This window comes from Pezoporus occidentalis, unplaced genomic scaffold, assembly GCF_034315485.1.
Source record: "Pezoporus occidentalis ecotype Australia unplaced genomic scaffold, CSIRO_AGI_Poc_V1 ctg55, whole genome shotgun sequence".
NCBI lineage: Eukaryota > Metazoa > Chordata > Aves > Psittaciformes > Psittacidae > Pezoporus > Pezoporus occidentalis.
In genome coordinates this window covers 2,766,924-2,785,869 of record NW_026915888.1, presented here as the reverse complement: position 1 = coordinate 2,785,869, position 18,946 = coordinate 2,766,924, and the positions used below count along the sequence as shown (strand labels likewise).

The following is an 18,946-nucleotide window of genomic DNA, read 5'->3' as shown; positions in this document are numbered from 1 at the left end:
CTTTGGCTTTCCTAATCTCACTGCCATTCCACTGGCTTTCAACCCGACTGCCATGGCCATTTCCTCATTTAAAGCTCCCTGCTTTCCATTGGCTTCACTTTTTAAGGCTAGCATTTACTTTTGGTTCCCAGTGGCTACAGGAAAACATCCAAGTGAGTCATTCCCATTGTCTCGCCACAACATGAGGAAGCCCCAAATGATGTGATTTCTTCTTCACTCAGCCTTGAGCTACAGAGGACAAGTAAAAGCCAACTTCTGGCTACATCAGATACTTGGGCACTTGAGACTGGTTTGTTCTAAACAGATTGGGGACTGCAGGTTATTGTTCCTTTGTGGCTGTTCAGATCATGGGTATTGGACGTTTTTCACTAGCATAAGAGAGATTTCGAGCCCATCCTTTTGGCTGGTACCTCACTGGGCTGGCTTCTTGCTGCAAAGCGGAGCCAGAACTTCTGACATGTCCATGGCTGAGCACTGGCACCTGCATCTCCTAATCCCCAACCATGAGTAAGTGAGTAGAAGATGTGCCCAGGGTTTCCATCACACTGCAAGTCTTGTCTAGCCTGGATTTAGGTCAGTGTGAGAACACACTGGAGTTCTGCTCTTCAAGGAACAGCACCAAGCCAGTAAAATACTGGAACCAGCAGCCAACACAGCAGCTTCTGCACGGCCCCAGGCTTCCTAACTTCTGGAAATCTGATCACTTGGTTGGGTTTTTCCCTGTAGGATTTAATTCTTTATTGCCCTGTGAACCTGTGCAACCGTTTGCATACATGTCAAACACATGCAAACCAGACGTGAGGCTGTGATGCTGCTGTTGCGAAGCCCTGTGATGAATTCAGCCATCAAACATTCCCTTTAGTTCTCACCAATATCCAAGTATCCATCTAACCCCTGGGTTTTGTTAAGTTTGCTGGTAGCATTGCTTTTGAAGCTCTATTACGACGTGCTGGGGTGTGATTAAAGCGTTTGGCTTTCCATGGTAACATCACCCATCTATAATCTTGTTTCTTCCGAGATCCCAGCCGACCATACCAGTAATTTCCTTTAATAATAAGGCTTCAGGAGTAACTCTGCCCTTTCGACCCCACATCCCATGCAACACGTGATTGACAGGTATCAGGCTTTCAGCTAATTAAGCTGAGCCCTGGGAGTGCTCTTAATGGAGATAATTACAGGTGCCAGACTCCCTGCTGCACATCTGCCTCCACCAAAGGGTCCAGCGCAGCCCCAGGGTGATGCTGCCGAGCCATGGAGCTGCTCTCCCTCTGCACAGAGGGGGCTCACAGCCTCCCCCCTGCCTCTAACTGGGGGTAAATGGAACTCCACCCTCGACTGCACAAGGCAATTAAGCATGCTGTGTTAATTAGCTACAGCAAGGCTGATCTGCTAGAGGAGGGATGTGCTATTCCTTGTAAACACCACTGCCACAGGAGTGTTAAGATCAAGCTGCCTGGGTATGAATCAGATGCTGCAACCCACCTCAAAATACAAACTGCCACGCAAAGATCATAACCGAAGGCAGGGAGGGTGAAGTGCTGCACTGCTCTGCATGCACTTGTAACCCCTTGAGATACATCACATCGGTGCACTGCGATGCATCAGCATAAATTTCAGGGGGGGTTATGGTGTGAAAGCTCTGGGGTTAGGCTTTTGGATGGCAGGAAATCACATTACCGCAAGGGAAGGCACATTGGCATGTTGCAGTTGTCATAGAGGACAAGCTCTTCTGCACTTTGTCACAAGTTCAGCCCCACTGCTGTGAGTGCTGCTCTTGAGGAGCGAATGCCTCTATACCCCCAAGAACACCTTGGTGTTTGTATTTGAGAGCCCACCTCTAGCAGAGATGATTTGTTCTGATAAATCTCAACCAAACCAACCGTTTTGCCAACAGCAGTTGGAAGCTCTCCATGTTTTTATTGCCTGCACATTCTATACATCCCATTGCTGTAAATGTATTCATCGCTTGTGCCGGTTCCCTACCTCCAATTCAGGCAGTGTTACAGCCAAAGCAGACCCCTGCGTGGACTGGAACACACAGGCCTCACCTAACAGACTGTGATACAGAATAAGTCAGGTGTTGGGCCCAATTCTGCTGCAGAGCATTTCACCTGCTCTGGAGCCTCCAGCATCTCCCAAGGCTTTGTGAGTCCTTGGGCTGAGCTTTGAACAACAGGCTCCTTGGAAAGAGAATCATGGGAAAAGGTGGAAAAAAGGGTAAAAAAAGCTGCATTTTTGGAAGAAATGAAAGAAAAAAAGGCTTTACATCTGCAAAACTAAACCCATTGTTGAGCCTTGGGGGTGTTTTAGCTGTTCCACATAGAAGTATTGACATGTTTTAGTCGCAGGATGCAGGTGGGGATATACTGGAGAAGGTTACAGACAGACTGCAGGCATCTTGCAACCTCCTCGCGGTGTTGCTGTAAGCAGATCTAAGTACATGACGGCACACCCCGGCCCAGATGGCCAGAAATCAGGCACAGAAGTCGGGAATAACCCCTGAAGGCAACGGCGCTGCCGGGATCAAGCTGTGATCCCAAACCACTCTGCGCTATGCGATGCGCAGGGTTAACATCCCCCTGCTCCGTGAGGAGCTGCACAGACAAGGATTGCCGTCAAGTGAAACCCGTGTGGCACCAGGCTGTTAATGAGCACACACATCACCACTAGTGCAGCTGCACAACGTATCACCACAAATCCCATCTTTCTCTAGGATTCCCACAATTCTCCTATCTTCATGTATTAAGTTTTAATCTGCCTGGAAAAGGGAAAGACAAAAGGGCAAATGTAAACCCTAAAATGTGGCAAAATGAAGGAAGCTGTAACTGGAGAGGAAAAGGGAATCAACTCAATGATGCAGTGACTTTTAAATGCCACATGCTCCCGAAATCCTGAGTTCTGTGGCAATAGCACCCACCACATGGAGCCTAAAATCATCTCTGAGCTGCAGCACTGCAGAAGAGGAGGACCTGGCTTTAGACTGCAACTTAAACACACTTCAGCTGGGATTGCCTAAAGCCAAGCGCTACGATCCCCACTCTTTGGGTCACTTTGCAGCATTAAAAGCCCCCAAAACCTCAATTCAGTGGGGCAAAGGTTCTCATTTCCTGCTATTCCACATGCAACAGAGTGATTATAGCAACTACAGTAACTTGGAAAACTGCTGGCTCCTGCACTTTTAGGGTTAAAACTCTGCTGGAAGCAACAGGCTTTTATGTATCCTCAAGAAAGGAAAATAGCTGAGGGTTTGCCTTTTGCTTTGTTTAAGAGGTTTGATGGCAATAGGTGGATATTCCATACATCAGTTTTGTACCGAGGACCTCTCTTACAATAAATGGTAAATGCTTGTATGAAGACCTGTAAACGTCCTACTGGCCAAATGGAAGAAACTGTGACATTCCAATACTCTCATCCCAAAGGAAGAAGGCAGCCTTTAGCAGCCCAGAAATGAAACAAGCAAATTACAGCCCTAGGAATGGGAGCATGTGTTTGGAAAAGCTTTTAAGAACCTCAAGAGCAAAGGGTGGTTTGAAAGCCACCATTCAGCCAGGCGGTTTGTCCTGAACGTGCTGGTTCCAGCATCACCTCCATAGGAAATAGTTCAAGATAATCTTATCCTGGGGTAGGAAAACTGCTTTGTTTTGATGCCTCCATCGCTGCTGGGTTCCTAACAGCAAACTAAGGGTGAGCATGATAAAGTGGGTTGAGCTGTGTAACCCTGGGGCTGGGGGAGAGTGGGGCCAGGCTTAGGAGGGTGATGTCAGCCTGGGAGGTTTGCTGGTACTACATAAGCACTCCCAAACCCAGGTGCCTGTTGAATGCTTACGCATGAGCTACGTGCCCAGCTCCTGCCCTCAACACTGAGCTGGCTCCACCTTCCCTAATGGGAAGGGGAAGGGAGGCAACCCCTTCCCTAAGCCAAAAGGCCACTTTGAGCCATGGGCACAAGGGTTGTTTCCTTTCAGAGTAATGGAATCTTCCCCCTTTCACAGCGAGCATCTCCCACCCCTACCCCTATCAGAGCACCCCAGCTCTTGGCGAGGTGATGCAGCCATGAGCCCTGGAGAGACAGGAGGAAACCACGTCCCCCTGCTCTCAAAGCAGGGCCAAGCACCCAAACACCCCCTGTTATTGCATTTTCTTGTCCTTTCTCACACAGACCACATCTCCCCTTTGCTCCTCGCTCTCAGTGGAGCCTCCTGCAGAACCCACTGCCATTAATCCAAAAGCAATGGGGGGGGGGGGGGAAGAGCTCTGTAAACCCAGACAAGAATGAGTCCATCTGGTGAGAAGCACCAAAGCCTGTTCAAAGCTCACTTTGTCCTTCCTGCAACTCCAGCACAAGCTGTCAGAGGCATCTCAATCAGAACAGGTTGCATTTACAGTGCTCAGTTTAATTGAGGCTCCCCCCCCCCTTCCTTCAATATCATTTGGTTTATTGTACCAAAGCTGGTGAGATTGCTTACAAAGTAAGGTATAATCCAGCTTGAGTAACAGCAGCGGAGCCTGCACCATCATCTCTAAAGCCTCAGCTCTCAATTACCCAAGCATCTGTCTGCAATTCAGTGTAGAGAGAGAACTTAACAACCCTCAAAGCAACAAGGAACTGGACAGGAATGGGTAGACTCATTCAGTCTTGCTGTGTTCACAGAGCTGAACCCTTCCTGCACACTCACACTGAGTGAACCCCTCACACTCTTGCCCTGCATTAGTCTGTCTCAGGTCAGTGGTTAGCCCCACATCCAGACCATCACCTTTAGAAGGACTCTTCCTCATTACCACTGTTAATATCAGGGCCTGGGAAGCTTTACACAACCTTAGAATCACGGAGTGTCTCAAGCAGGAAGGGACCCACAAGGATCAAAGTCCAACTCCCTGCTCCTCACAGGACTACCTAAACCACTACCAACCTTACCGCAAGGAAGGAGCACCCCATCACTCCTGCATCCACCGCTGGGTGGAAACCAGGGAAGCTGGACAGAGCTACAGCACTTCCATTAAATGAGTGATAGAAAGTAATTAAATTCATTAAGTTCAGCCCAAAACTTCTCAGCTTACACAGATTCAAATGTTTAAGACGAGCACCAGGATAATCACAAGTCGCCATCCGGTGCCACCCTTGTGATGCTGCTGAAGCACCACTTAAACACCACCATCTCCAACCATCCCAAAGTGCCACCAGCATGTTTTTAATGAGAACCCCTATCCGCTGCTGCTGTTCCTACCTCTGGATCCTGCTTTATGTCCTAGGACTGCCATGCTACAGAGAAATCAAGTGGGAATTCAACCGGGGGGAGTGCTGGGTGCTATGGTGGTGATTTTCCTTTTCCTTTAGTAGTTCTGACCAACCTCTGTTAGGAAATCCATCACCCTCCTGTTGGGAAAAGAAGCATGAGCAATCTTCTTCCCTTTCTCCCACCTCTTCCAAGACCCTTTCTTACCCATCATTACAGCTCTGCAGGCGTTAGCAATCCCCATATACTGGCTGCATACATGTGTAATTGGAAGGAGAAGTGGCTAAACCAAGTAATTAGGCAAAGAAACTATTTACAGGTATAAAATAACCACTTTCCAGCCACCAGGTTCAACAGAGAGACAGGTATTAGCAGCCTGTGTGCCATTAACCTGTTAACTGGTGCTCTGGTGATGTATTTCTCTATCTGCATTTACTCGAGCACGTAGTGCTCATTTGTATATTGCTCTGGAAAAGGTTAGATGCTGTCAGGCAAAATTCATCATATTATAGTCCCATAATTAGCAACATTTGTTTCTTTGTATTTATTTCTGTTGCCATGCAGTAACATTTAGGAGATGGGTGTCCTTGTTTACCAGTGTTTTCCTATTGTACAATAACAGGAATGGATGCTGGGTGGAGGAAACAGATTTGTTTTCCCCAGGGCTGGAGATCAATGTGACTTTAAAGTTGGAGGTGGCTTTGCTGAGCCCTACAAGGGTGAAGGTTGTTTTTAAGCATATAAACATATTCTTGCAGCTCAGATGGATTGAGATGCAAGAGCTCCTGATGTAAGAGACCCGCATTTTACAGGACAAGAAGAAATAAAGGCCTGGGGATGCAGTGTTAGAACACAGGAACATTTAGGTTGGAAAAGACCCAGAAGATCATTGAGTAAACACACTCAAAGGAAGAAAAACTCCATGTTTTGAGGGGTTTTGGTTAAAAGAGTTCAAATCTCTATTGCCCCAGTGGAAGACACGCTCTGGGTCAGCGCCCCAGTTCAGCTTGTCCTCAATACCAGCGCTCACCTCCCTGAGCAGAGAGAGAGAGAGGGGCTTTGGAGCCCTTCCATCCTCATCCCATCACCGTGGCATCGGGGCACATCCAGCACACGCCGCAGCGCAGCCCCATCCCTCCTCATTCCCCACACGAGCAGCTGGAAGCGGGATCAATGTGACCGTCCCCACTGGTCCGGAGGGATCCCAGAGGACTCGCTTTGCACTCGCAGCTCTTTGCTGGCTGGAATGCCGCGTTCCACGGTGCAGCCACACTCCCACCTGCTGGCTGCTTCTCCGAAAGGAAAAGCAGGGACAAGAAATGGGCTCCATACCTAAACTGGTCGCTTTTCCCTTGGATATTACTTAGGGAAGCTGGGAGAGCCCCGTTCCTCAGCAATGGTGGTTGCAGCACCAGCAAGGTAAACTTGCCTGCTTGTTCAAACACCTTCCTGTGCCTCCCCACTCAATCCCTTCTCCAACACAGCTTTCCTTTAGGGCTTTATCTGCTCTCCTGGGAGCAGGCAGCGCTCCAGGCAAGTGCCATGGATGGCAACAGGACCCTCTTGTTCTCCCAGCAGCACAGCACGTCCCCTTGGTAGATGATACTGAAGGAACAAGGTTTAGACCATGAAAACCCTTTGCACCTTTAGAAAGGACGATCGGCAGCTCCTCACCCCAGTGACTGCAGCTCAGCACCAGCCACCAGCTACAGTTTCCTTTGGAAGCTTAACGGAACTATTAACAATAAGCACGAGTTCACCTTAAAAGATGTATCCTAAAGCGAGTCGTCCTCGCTTGTTGTAATGCAAAACCTATGCGTATAGGTGCTTCTGAAAGGGTTATTCACTGCCCCCAACTGGCATGGGGGGAGCAGTTACACATCGAGCACAATGCTCTCCCTCTCTGACAGACACTAAATAAAGACAGGGACAAGGACTTCCATCAATCATCACAAGTCACCATCACTCATAAGCCAGTGGCGGATGAAAGGCAGGAAGGTGCTAACACAACGTTTGCCTTGCAGAGGTACCTTGACAGGGAGCACCAGCGCTGCAATCAACAATGCAACAGTATCCCAGCCCATCCAATCCGATCCTGAGCTACTTCAGCATCCTTGGTACATCTGCGAACCTGAACTTCAGTCCTTAACCCCAGCAGCTTCCTTAAAGCTTGATCACATCCCTTTCAACAGTGCTTACAGAGCGATGAAATCCGGTTTCACTTCACCTTTAATACAGTGAATGCACCTCCATAAGGAGAGCCTGACCTTCGGGTGTGCGTTTTAACAAAGAGAGGAAATTGCCAGGATTGGTGCTTTTCAGTGTTAATAACAAGGCAGGAGACCTTGTAATTAAAAATAAGCTTAAGGAGGCTGCTGAATGATTCTGATGGTGATTTAAGGACCAATTACAGAAAATACGGCATTCATCTCTTTCTAGTTAGATATACTGGAAACAGTGAAGCTGAGAGCTCCGATATTAACCATTCATTACACTCATATGCCCCATATCAGAAAACTTTAACAGAAACCATTATAGGAACTCTTCATTAAATGCCACTTGATTGTAAAAGAAAAGGTGTGAGAAGGATGTTATTAGCTCTGCTGCTTTGTGGTGGCTGGGATATATGGCCTTGAAGATCACTGCTCTATCAGCCCTACATGAGGATTTAGCACTCCCAAAAAGCTACTCAGCCTCGCAAGAGCACAAAATGCAGCTTCGGGTTGGATTTAGGGCAGGAGAGGGAAGCTGCATGGCCGAGCAGGTGCCGTGGGGTTAGGGGACCATGCAGACACCATCACCTTCGCCTCCCCAGTGAACCCACCCAGAGATTTATCCTCCATGTACCACGAAAAACCAATGCAAACCAAAGAAACCTCAAATCCTGAGGTGGCCCAGCCACTCAGCAACAACAACCAGCACGTTGATACTGCAGCGACCGCTCACCTGGGCTCTGCAGTGTAAACCACTCTTGTTTGGGCTTGGGTTTATGAGCGAGCTTAGAAGGGCTTTACAAAGACCCAGATTTAACGGCTTACTGCTACTGAATGGGGACATCCCCATCTCTGTCCTATACAATCCAAGTGTTTGCCTTAAGCCACCTCTTAAGGCACTGGCTTGGCAGCACAGTAGATGAGCTCAGTGCCCCAGAATGACTGAAAAATCAAGCAAGGAACATTGAAAAGAAAGAGGAATTGTTTTACTGGTTCAGAACTCACCTGGGAGAGGAGAGGAGCGTGGTGCAACAAGGAGAAGTCCAGAGCCTGCTCTCCGCACCTTAGGGACTCCCAGCAACGCAACCCCATGGCTGGTGACACCCACAGGGCTTCCAACCACCCCTCTCCTTCCTTCCTCACTGAGGCAGTGGCTCCTTCCCTCTCAGCTGTGTCCAATTAAGGCAGAAACTTGAGGCCCAAACAAGCACCAGCTGGGGCAGATCTCATTGCCCAGCAGAGCAGCTTTCCATAGCCAACAAAAGCAAACAGCATCTCACCCACCTGGATCATCACCACGCTCCTAAACCGCCCACACCCCCGAATACCCACACCAATGTTGGGTCCATCTTGGCCTGCAGCTGCTCCCTGCTTGGAAGCTCAGCAAAGACTGCCCAAACGTTGAGTTAAAGCTGTACAAACATCCCCCTCCTGCTAATATTAAGTCATCTGTGTTAGAGCCACAGAACCATCCCTTTGTGTGATCTTTGTAGCATTTAAATGTGTTTAAGAGAGGTCGCATCCTTCCTCTCCTCATTGCAGGTTAATTTCCCGTTCCTCATCCCAGCCCGCTCAGATAAACCTTCCTCTGCTCCACTGAGTACTATGCACTGGTGCTAAATGAGAGTGAAACTATAAATAGTGTAAATCACCTGATGTCCTGGCTAGTAAAGTGAAACGTTTCATTTGGTTAAACCATCCTCTTCGTTCTGCCTGCGCACATTGCAGAGCCCAAGCACCTGCGAGGACCTCCCTAAATAAAGCTTCAGCTTTCATCCTGGGAAGTTTAATCGGAAAGCTCTTCAGGAATGGTTTATTCCTTTTATCAGAATATTGATGGAAGTCGTAACTCACCTTCATGGGAGAAAGTTGCCTTTCTTCAGTAACGAAAGGTGTGCAGACGTTCCCCGTTGGTAAGACGCGGTATCGAGCGGCTTGCTTTTGCCTCTATTTGATCCCAGCGCTTGATGAATTTCTGATTGCCTGCTTTTAATTCTCCACGAGCAAATTCAGTTAAAGAAATGAGAACCCAGTAGCTCAATCCCCATTACCTCAGCAGCAAATGGCTCTTCCATTGCACACGGAACGACACGCGCCCCGCTCTCCTGGAGCCTGCGGAGAACTGGAGCATGAGAAACCTTTCCCTCTCTATTGGTACCATTAGGAAACCATGTGTCCATTCAGCAGGGCGCTTCCCCTGCCCAGGCACCAACCCAAGGGCTATTGGGAATGAAAAGGTACCCTTGAATTAAACTGCTGAAGTCACTGTGTGCATTTAACACCTCCTGGTTTACAAGGGTGCAGTCCCTCCTCTGCAGTACCAAGATGATTGGGATGATACAACCCAGCACAACCATTAGCCAGAGTGGAGTGATAGTTCACCATTTCTTACCTTTGTTTCCAGTATTACCTTGCTACAAGTGAAGGTGAGCAAGTATAAAGTATAAATGCAGAGACTGGATGGTGGGATGTCATTGACAACAGGCTAATTATTTAGCCTTCATCTTTTGAGGACACAAACGACCAGCGTTAACCAGCACTGCAGCCTCTAGGTTGTGCTGGCATTACAGCATAGATGTATCCACAGACTTCCTGCTTTGGCACAACCAAACCTACCTCCTGGGGCAACTATCAACCTGATGGGGTGAATCTTGCTTGAAGTTCTTAAACACATCAGCATCTTAGGAGTGAATCTGTTCAGGCAATTCCCCAAATGAAATTCAAGGAACTCCAAGGATTTCAAATTCACATGAATTCCCTGGGAACTCAAAACCATCTGGATAAGCCGCCCTTAGCACCATTAGTAAAGAGCCTCATTAAAAACCTGTTTGTATGAATATTTAACAGATTTGTGTTATTTGTGAGCGAAAGATGCTGTGCACAACAGATACCTGCTCACCTTAAGTGCTTGAAGTACCTGGAGTGAGACAAAAGCTGCACCCTGCTAAAGACAACACACATGCAAGCCATGGTTTCATGACCTCAAATATCAGCTATTTAACACTCAAGATTTGGTTTTCTCCTCTAAGGTAACCTCATACACCCTCCGAGCAGACAGCTAAAAGGACATAGCAGAAGAGAATGTATTAACTTTTGCATTAGAACCAAAGTGAGCTGCAGTCCATTAGGCCTAAACCCTGTTAGGTGCACCTAATGAGTATTAAATCTGTGGGACAAGTACTGCCAGAGCATAAGAGCATTTTAAAACGTGATGACTGCAAACCAAACTGTTTAGTAACTGAGTTTACATCAGGCCTTGGACAGTTTTCCCTAAAAAGCTCACAAAAACCTATCTTGCCATTAGCTGTGTGCTGTCCTCCTCCAGCAACAGTTATGGGGCTTTAAAAGAGTGGGATTGTTGGAAGGAACAGCTCAAAAACTGGGAAGCCAATAGATTTCTTTCCTTACACACAGTCTTTCCACAAGGAGAAACAATTGGACGGAGGGAGGGCAAGGAAACGCAAGATTCTTCCATCACCATATTAACACAGAGTCTTAAAGAGGGCATTGTTACTCATTCAGAAAGCCTGGAAGAAAAAACATTTATGTTGGTTTCATTCAGCCAGTTGAACTGTGCCTCAAGAGCTCTGGAAGGCCTCCAAGATGGAATAAGGTAACATGGCTATGAACTCCAGAAACCAACCAACTATGCCTATACTGGCGTCCCTGCCCATGGCAGGGGGGTTGGAACTAGATGATCTTAAGGTCCTTTCCAACCCTAACTATTCTGTGATTTTCTACTAATTCAGGTCCATGCCAATTGTCTCTACTTTTTTTAGGTGTTACAGTCAGATCAGCATTTTCAGGCTGAAAACGCAACCCGTGCCTTGATGGTCTAATTCACTGGATGGGGGAGAAGAGAAAATGACATCTGAGATGAAACCTTTAACATGGGTATCACTGTAGTTGTGTTCACTGGAGCACCCCAGTGCCTCGATTCAGGGCTTTCTGTAAGGCCTGTGATACCAAGCTGAAAGGAAACGTGCCAAGTGTGACCATACCAGTCTCTACTGTCAAAATGACCACACTTTATGAATGTTATTTAAGGAGAAAGCCACTGAATTTCCTGGGTGTGAAAACATGAGCCACTTCCTCCAATTCCAATACTTAAACATGCTAAAGGAGCTCTGCAAAGTAACCTTTCCCTTTGGATCCCAACCATAGCAGTGTTCAGCTTTAATGCAGGTATGTTCAGGCAAGAGTTTCAAATGTCTTCCATAAGCATTAGTAACTACAGAAATCAGGTTAAAAGTTACTTAGAAGTGACAGAACTTACTGATTCCTACAGCTTAAAAGATTTCATTTCAGCCTTGCTATCTGCCCTATATACCACCTGAGAGACACAAAACTCCATGCACCCCTACCCAGAGTGAATTTAATCAGTAATGGAAAAGATGGTTTAGAACCATCTTTTATACAAGCTCTTTCTCACCAGGTGCTGTACAGAAGCAGTGAAGCAGTTCAGATAAAACACCACAAACTTACTGTTGTCCTTTATTTTAAAAACCTTATTCAAAATATTAAGTGATACAAGTCCAAATAGGATAAAAATTACTGCAAGAAAAGAGTTGAGGGCTATTTTGGTTGTGCTTTACTTCTTGTGGTTACGGAAAGAACGCATTTAACAGTAGGATTTAGAACTTTTAGCACTTCATTTGTATAGTATCATGCCTTCAGCATCCTCATACCAACCGCTGGAAAGGTGATTTCCTCATAATGTTACAGAGTGACTTGAATACCAAGTTCTTAATTATGGGCTCCCGCTCCACCACTATTTACACATTTCTCCGTTTGAAAACTCAATCACAAACAGAATGTACAGAAAAAACAAGATTTTATATTTTACAACTCAGGAAAACATAAATAATGGAAGTACAAAAGACAAAGTAAAAAAAAAAAAAAGCCAAACCCAAAACTACTGTACCACTAATGCAACTGACACTAATGCATAAATGTCTGTCCAAAATCAGTGTGCTGTCGCAGCCCCACACACCAGCACTTTCATCTGCCTGTTACCTGGGTCAGAATAACAACATCAATCACTCTTCCATTTTTCAGGCCTCTCCCTTTTATAATACAGTAAACCATGGAACTGTTCCCCAACTGTCTTAAAATTCAACAGGAAGCTCTGATGTATCAAAAGCCCGTTGACTATATTTTAGTTAGATTATTCCACAAGGCTTCTTTTCCATTCATTAATTACAAAGACAATGAAATAGCCATAAATACCATGAGAGGAAAGAACTGGACAGTCAAGAAGCTGCATACCTTCACAAAGGTCTTGAATGTTTTCAGGAAATATGTAACTTCTGAACTAAAATGGGTTATGTACCATGAAATTATTTACTGCATGACCACATACAGAAGTTATGAAATTGCCATGCCAGCAATTCTGCCTAAAACAGGCTCAAATTATGCAACAAGAAAACAGAAACCAGAAAAAAAAAAAACCAAGACGATTTGCAGCATCAGGATTTAAGCATAGAAAAATGTAATTATATTTTAAGTTTGCAATATAGGGGGATTTATGAGCCATGTAAGTGATTAGCAGAGAGACCATTAGTTTGATTTAGTGATGCCAAAGTCATTAATTTATTAGACCTAAGATATTTTATGCTTATTTTCTTGTATTACCACTATTAAGACTGCTCCAGACAGAAGGGATGATGCTTAGTGAATGGAAAGAGCACTAAGTACTAAAGTCTGTATCTTTATAGTTGATATAAAACCTGACCAAAGTAGCAAACAAGTGTATCATGCCCTTGATCTTCCATGAGATTTAATCTCAAAAACATCCAGGTCAAAAAGGGTGCATCTCATTTCAGTACAAGCAGCATATTTAGAATACCTGAATATCATTACATGACTAGGCAGGCAAAGAGTGGTAAGTTCAGCAAACTCAAATCACAGTGCTTTCAAAAGACATAGTCATTAGTTATCTTGAGGGAAGGCATTGCTTCATTAACATTCTGATCTAGCCGATGGTATTCCACTGTCCTAGAGCACAGCCCATCCCTCCATCTTCGGCTCTGGACCAGTAGGAAGATCTGCAAGAAAAAGCAGACAACTTACAGAATGCTATGGAGAAACATTCTGGGTTTGAGAAACACATTAATGGTTCCATTGACATCACAGTTCTAACTCCTCGATCCTGGCAATGGTGTTACTGTTGCTATAGAACACGGCGCTGATAGTCACTTCCACACTGTCCTTGCCATCAATTCACCTCCCAGCAACCTCAGCTGGAGCTTGGCAAAAACATGTCATTCAACCCAGAACTCTTCCAGTAACGTGTGCAGCTTCACAAGTACTGCATCTTCAGACTATTAAACTATCCCCACATGGTGACACTTGTTAGCTTATTACACAGCAAAGACAAGGCGTTTTTATCACTTATGTAACCTTCCCTCAAAGTTACATTTCCAGATGTAACACCTTGTTTAACATTTTCCCCCGTAAAGACTTGGCAATGCACATTCCAGATACACCACTGCACTGTAAAGCAGAAGTCTGGGGTTTGTTACAGCTGCGTTCTTTTCAGACTCCCCCAAGTCCTTGACCAAATCAGTGTTCTCTATGCAAATAAAACCTCAGTTTGCCTCATTTCTAAAGATCAATTTATGATTTAATTGCAAATCTGTGCATGCAACAGAGAACTGCTTTGCTCTAAAGAAATGGCTACCTGAAAACACTTAACTTTGAGCTTCTCTGTGTGAAACTGGAGTGTTAAACATTTCCTTAAAGTCTGTAGTTAAGCCCCCGGAGTATGTACGATAGAAAGACCACCTTGAAGTGAATACTTATTATAAGGATTATCACAGTTGTAACAGGAACATTCCCACGCTATTTGGGATTAAACCTCCCTTAATTTGCTGTTTATAATCCTGTGCAGAAACAGAATTAATCAATCATGCTCACTTAACTTGGCTCTGGTCTCATTTATAGAAGTCATGTTGTACACTGCCAGAGTCCATTACTGAACTGACTGATTACTGATGGTATCAATCAACTGATTTTCTAATCTAGAATGTTTTACTCAAGTTCATTTTCATTGTGCAGATAAACTGTCAGTAATGATCTGCATATTAGTATCCCAAGAATAAGCAGTCAAAGATATCATTCTCCCAACAGCCAAGCTCCTTTTACTAAGAGTGTACAAGGCAATGCAACTCTATTTCAATCACTATAGCTGTTTCTCTCAGCCTTTCACAGCATACCTACCTTCCTCTTATTGTGATAGGTGACATAAACAACAGCTACTAGGAAGGCAACTACAACCAGATGAAAAAAGAAATGCCCATCTTCTTCTTCTTCTTCCAACCCCGTGACAGAAACATCTTTTATCTTCTCATCAAGGCTCTTGATTTCCTCATTGTAGTTACTAATGGTGTCAGAGTCATCATCTTCTGGCATCTCTAGAAGGTCTGGGTTGTACCTAGAATTCGAGGTCACTTCATAAGGATCATAATCATCTCCATCTGACTCCATAGTTTCTTTTATGATGGGTGGTGAACTATTTAGTGTGTCTTTCAAATCTGTTAGAAGATCTTCTTCCTCAATTTTAGTATCTTCAGAAGCATCAACGTCAATCTGAGATACTGAGCTAGCAGTCACCGCACGAGACAGGGGTGGAGAACCCCCTTTCACTGTAGATGGTTTTACTGCAGTCACCGAATTGATTCTAGCTGTTGTTGGGAGCTCCTCGTTCTTTGTTGGGCTTGCTTCTTTTTCGGTTGGGGTTATACCCTGCAAGCTGTCTGTCACATTCTGGGATCTACTCACTGTTTCATTCTCACTTCTAGAGGAAATGTTCTCCTGGAGCACCTCTGCTCCCAGAGACTCTGAGAAAAGGATGAGAAACAGTCAGTATTAAGCATAAGGCACTAACCTGTGACACTCAAAACTTATTGCAAGGCATTCACTTTATAGACAATAAATCATATTATGAACAGGGCATATTTCACACTGCAAACCTTGGAGGAATCCCATGCAGAAATACACACGCCTGTACGTTGGCAGCTTCAAAAGAGAAGTCTTGAGTGGGGCAGGAATTAAAGCTTGGAAGCACCAGTATGCCAAAGCGTCCCTGAGCATGCACATTTTCCACCCTCAGAACTTCAGAGACGTGTCCTCCCCTCCCTCTGTGGATTTAGGGTGTCCTGCAGAATTGCATTTTCTCCATCATCAAACTCTTTCTCCCACAGAATTTGCTGAGGTCTGCAGAAGAAGCTCTCAGTAAAGCTCTTCCACAGTTTTTACTCTTTCACCACTGCCTATTTTACCAACAAAAAGAGAGACCCCATTGTGATGTCTCCTTCAGGCAGGACACAAGATCCTGGCAGCTCTTCGCAGGCACTTATTTGTATTGAATTGGTAAAACACAGAACGATTTCCAACCTTATGTTAACTCAGATGGAAGTACTGAAGCACAGCTTATAAAACAAGCTGAAGAAAGGACAATGTGACTGCATAGGCTCCTGTAGGAAAGCCTTTCGTCAGCAGCAAATTATTATAACCAAGTAAGTCAGTGACAGTGCTACACAGCAATGCACCCTCAGGCACATTCATAATCACTGCAAAGCCAGGACACCTTTGCATAACCACATAAAAACCAAGGTGAGCATTAAAACCCCATGCAGGACCCTTCATCCTGCTTCTGCACCCAAAGGAAGGTAAAAACAGATGCAGACGGAGTTTCTAAATAGCCAATGGGCTTTAACCCTAAGACAAAAGAGCAAACTATTCCCATTTGTAGCATATCACTTCCAGACTCAAATCAGGAGGCCCCTTAAAAATGAAGAGCACATTTGAGACATCAGCATCATTTGAGACATACATCATCATTTAAATAGCAGAGCCATCTTTGCCTTGCGTTTTGGCAAACCAAACTCATTCTTACTCTTTTATTTAAGAAAGTAACACCACTTCCATTAAGCATTCCCAAGGAGTTCTCTGGAAGGTTACAGGTTCTAGAAAAGCAGCATTCAACCAACTGCTTGTGTCGAATAACCCATAAGTAAAATATTACACCGGGGACACTGAATCGTGTTATTCATGAATGGGGTATTTACACAGGGTCAGTTACAACAGACTTCTTGTTCACATGGTACACTCTTCCACTGGGAACTACTCTGCAACCAAAGAAAACGGGAGACTCAACTAATCCCATATGAACGAGGCATTATGGAGCCTCTCTACTGAAGTTTAAGTCAACTACCTGACATTTAACATGATTGCTGTTGAAGGAACTACTAGCTTGAATTATCACACCAACATTAACTTGTTCAGTTCTTGCACAGTTTAGGGAATTCTCCCCCTCCCTCAGCAACCAAGCTGGCTAATTGCATACACGGAAATAAACAGGAGGGCAATTTATGCAAGAGAGTTTCATATTTATAGCTAGTTGGCATGTGGGTAAGATGGGTAAGGCTTACTGCTACCCTCACCAAAAGTATTAGAACGTAATAGCTAAATTGTCTGAAATACCAACGCGCATGTTCTGCCTACAGAACTACACTGTGTGTATCCTTACACTTCACATTATTCTTAAACTCATTTTAGTGTGAAGGCTTTAGGAGGATATACACCTAAATGCACTGGACTCCCACCAGGTAATGCTGCAGCTTCCTGTTATTCCTAAAAGAGGTTATTTTTTGTTTTACTAAGAATAGCAAGTTTAGCAACCACACCACAATTGACTTATGCTATCTACCCAAAGCTGTTTGGCGTTTGAAAGGGGGGCTGCACTGTGTGCAGTTACACAACAGGGTCAGATGATGTTACATGTAGTGCCCGGGCTCCAGAGATGCTTCAGCTTCACAAATGAGATACTAATGTTCAATCACAATGACAAAACTAACACCACAGCCCTCTTAGCAAACAATGAGCAGAACAACACCGGACAGGGTCAAATTTCACTTCCAGAACTTGGTTATTAGAAATCAAGTTGTTCCATGGGTTTTTTTACATTAAAAAGCCTTGGTTTCCTATAGGTTTGTGTCCCACATCTGAATCTCTTCCGTCCTTACTGCCTACCCATCACACCAGTTGAGGGGCAACAAAGAGAATGGGTTTGGATATACTGACTGCCAGGGAAGAAAGGAACAGCTCAGAACTGCCACCCTTCTTTCCTTCAGTCATTCCCTTCCTCTTCACTGCCCAAATGATGCCCCAACTAAAAACAACAAAATCACTGCATCTGAAATACACATTTCTTATTAGCATGGTTGAAGGGAAGTGGGAGAAAGAAAACGGCCAAGCTGGACGGGGCTTGGAGCAACCTGCTCCAATGGAAAGTGTCCCTGCCCCACAACAGCGGGTTGGAACTGGGTCAAGTTTTAAGGTCTCTTCCAACCCAAACCACTCTGTGATTCTACGGCTTAACTCGGAGTCATCTTGCACAGTAACAAGCTTATATAGGGTGAAGGGGCCTAAACACAGGCATCCCACTAGAATAACCGGAACGAGATATTAACTACGCCGACCTTCACAGCACCACCACACGGTGACCACCAGCCCAGCCGCCTCTCGCCCACCCGGACCCTAACCACGCTTCGGCCGAGCGAACGAGCCCTAAACGGCTCCCTACCCGCGACAACCGAGAACCAACCCAGCCGGAGCCGGCCGCACCGGCGCCCCGTGGCTGAGGAGGGCGGCGCACCGGCGGGGCAGGCCCATCGGCGGCCGCACGGGCCTAAGAGCGCTGAAAAGGTCTCCGGTGAAAGACCGGCCGCGCACACCCCCGGCCCCAGCCACCCCCCGGGCCCCGGCCCGCGCTCACCGGTGGAGGCCTGGCCTTGCACCGCCAGGGTCCATCCGCACAGCGGCAGCAGGAGGAGGAGGCAGAGGGCGCAGCCCGCCGGGACGCGCCGACCGCCGGCGGCCGCCGCCATCTTGCCGGGGAGCCTGCACCGACGTGGCGATGGCACCGCCCCCCCCCCCGGAGCGGGAGGGGCGGAGCCCTGAGCAGGAACGGCCGCGCATGCGCCGAGGGCTGAGCGGGAAGGCGGCGTGAGGGGGCTGAGGGGACGGGAAGCCGTGACAGAAAGCGGTGCATTTTGCTTGTGTTTCCCGTTGTTTCCTCCTCTTGCCTCTGTTGTCTCCTGCCTCCTTCAGGCGGAGGTTGATGTTCGGGGTTGGGCCGTCCCCACAAAGCCACTGCCCCACACGCACGGCTGGGCTTCACGCTGTAGTGCCCGTGCAAGGCTTTTGGCGGAGTTATGTAGGTTTCTGTCCAAGTTTTCCTGATTTCACCCCAGGTGAGGCGGCCCAAGCCCTGAGGGGAGCCTTGGGGCTGATCACAGCAGGGAGAAGTCCACAACAGCCGATTCAGAGGTGAGAGAGCCAAGAGCAAGGATCCCAAGGGCTTACAGGGACCCCCAAGAGCACACCAGACACAGAGCGTGCAGGGACATAAGCTGATCTTGAGCAGTTGCCACATTCTGTGAGCTGGTTGCAAGGGGGTTGTTTAAATGGGTGAAGTCTGAAGAGGAAGACTTC

At 46.2% G+C, this 18,946-nt stretch overlaps 1 protein-coding gene across 1 annotated transcript; it reads right to left on the bottom strand.

The window, feature by feature from the left end:
- Positions 1-11,928: 11,928 nt before the first annotated feature.
- Positions 11,929-18,367, bottom strand: CUNH5orf15 (chromosome unknown C5orf15 homolog). The gene is made up of 3 exons (XM_062638101.1): positions 18,228-18,367; positions 14,669-15,288; positions 11,929-13,494 (listed from the first exon to the last, which is right to left on the bottom strand). The coding sequence occupies exons 1-3, from the start codon at positions 18,337-18,339 to the stop codon at positions 13,363-13,365; spliced, it is 864 nt and encodes a 287-aa protein (XP_062494085.1). The 5' UTR covers positions 18,340-18,367; the 3' UTR covers positions 11,929-13,362.
- Positions 18,368-18,946: the final 579 nt, after the last annotated feature.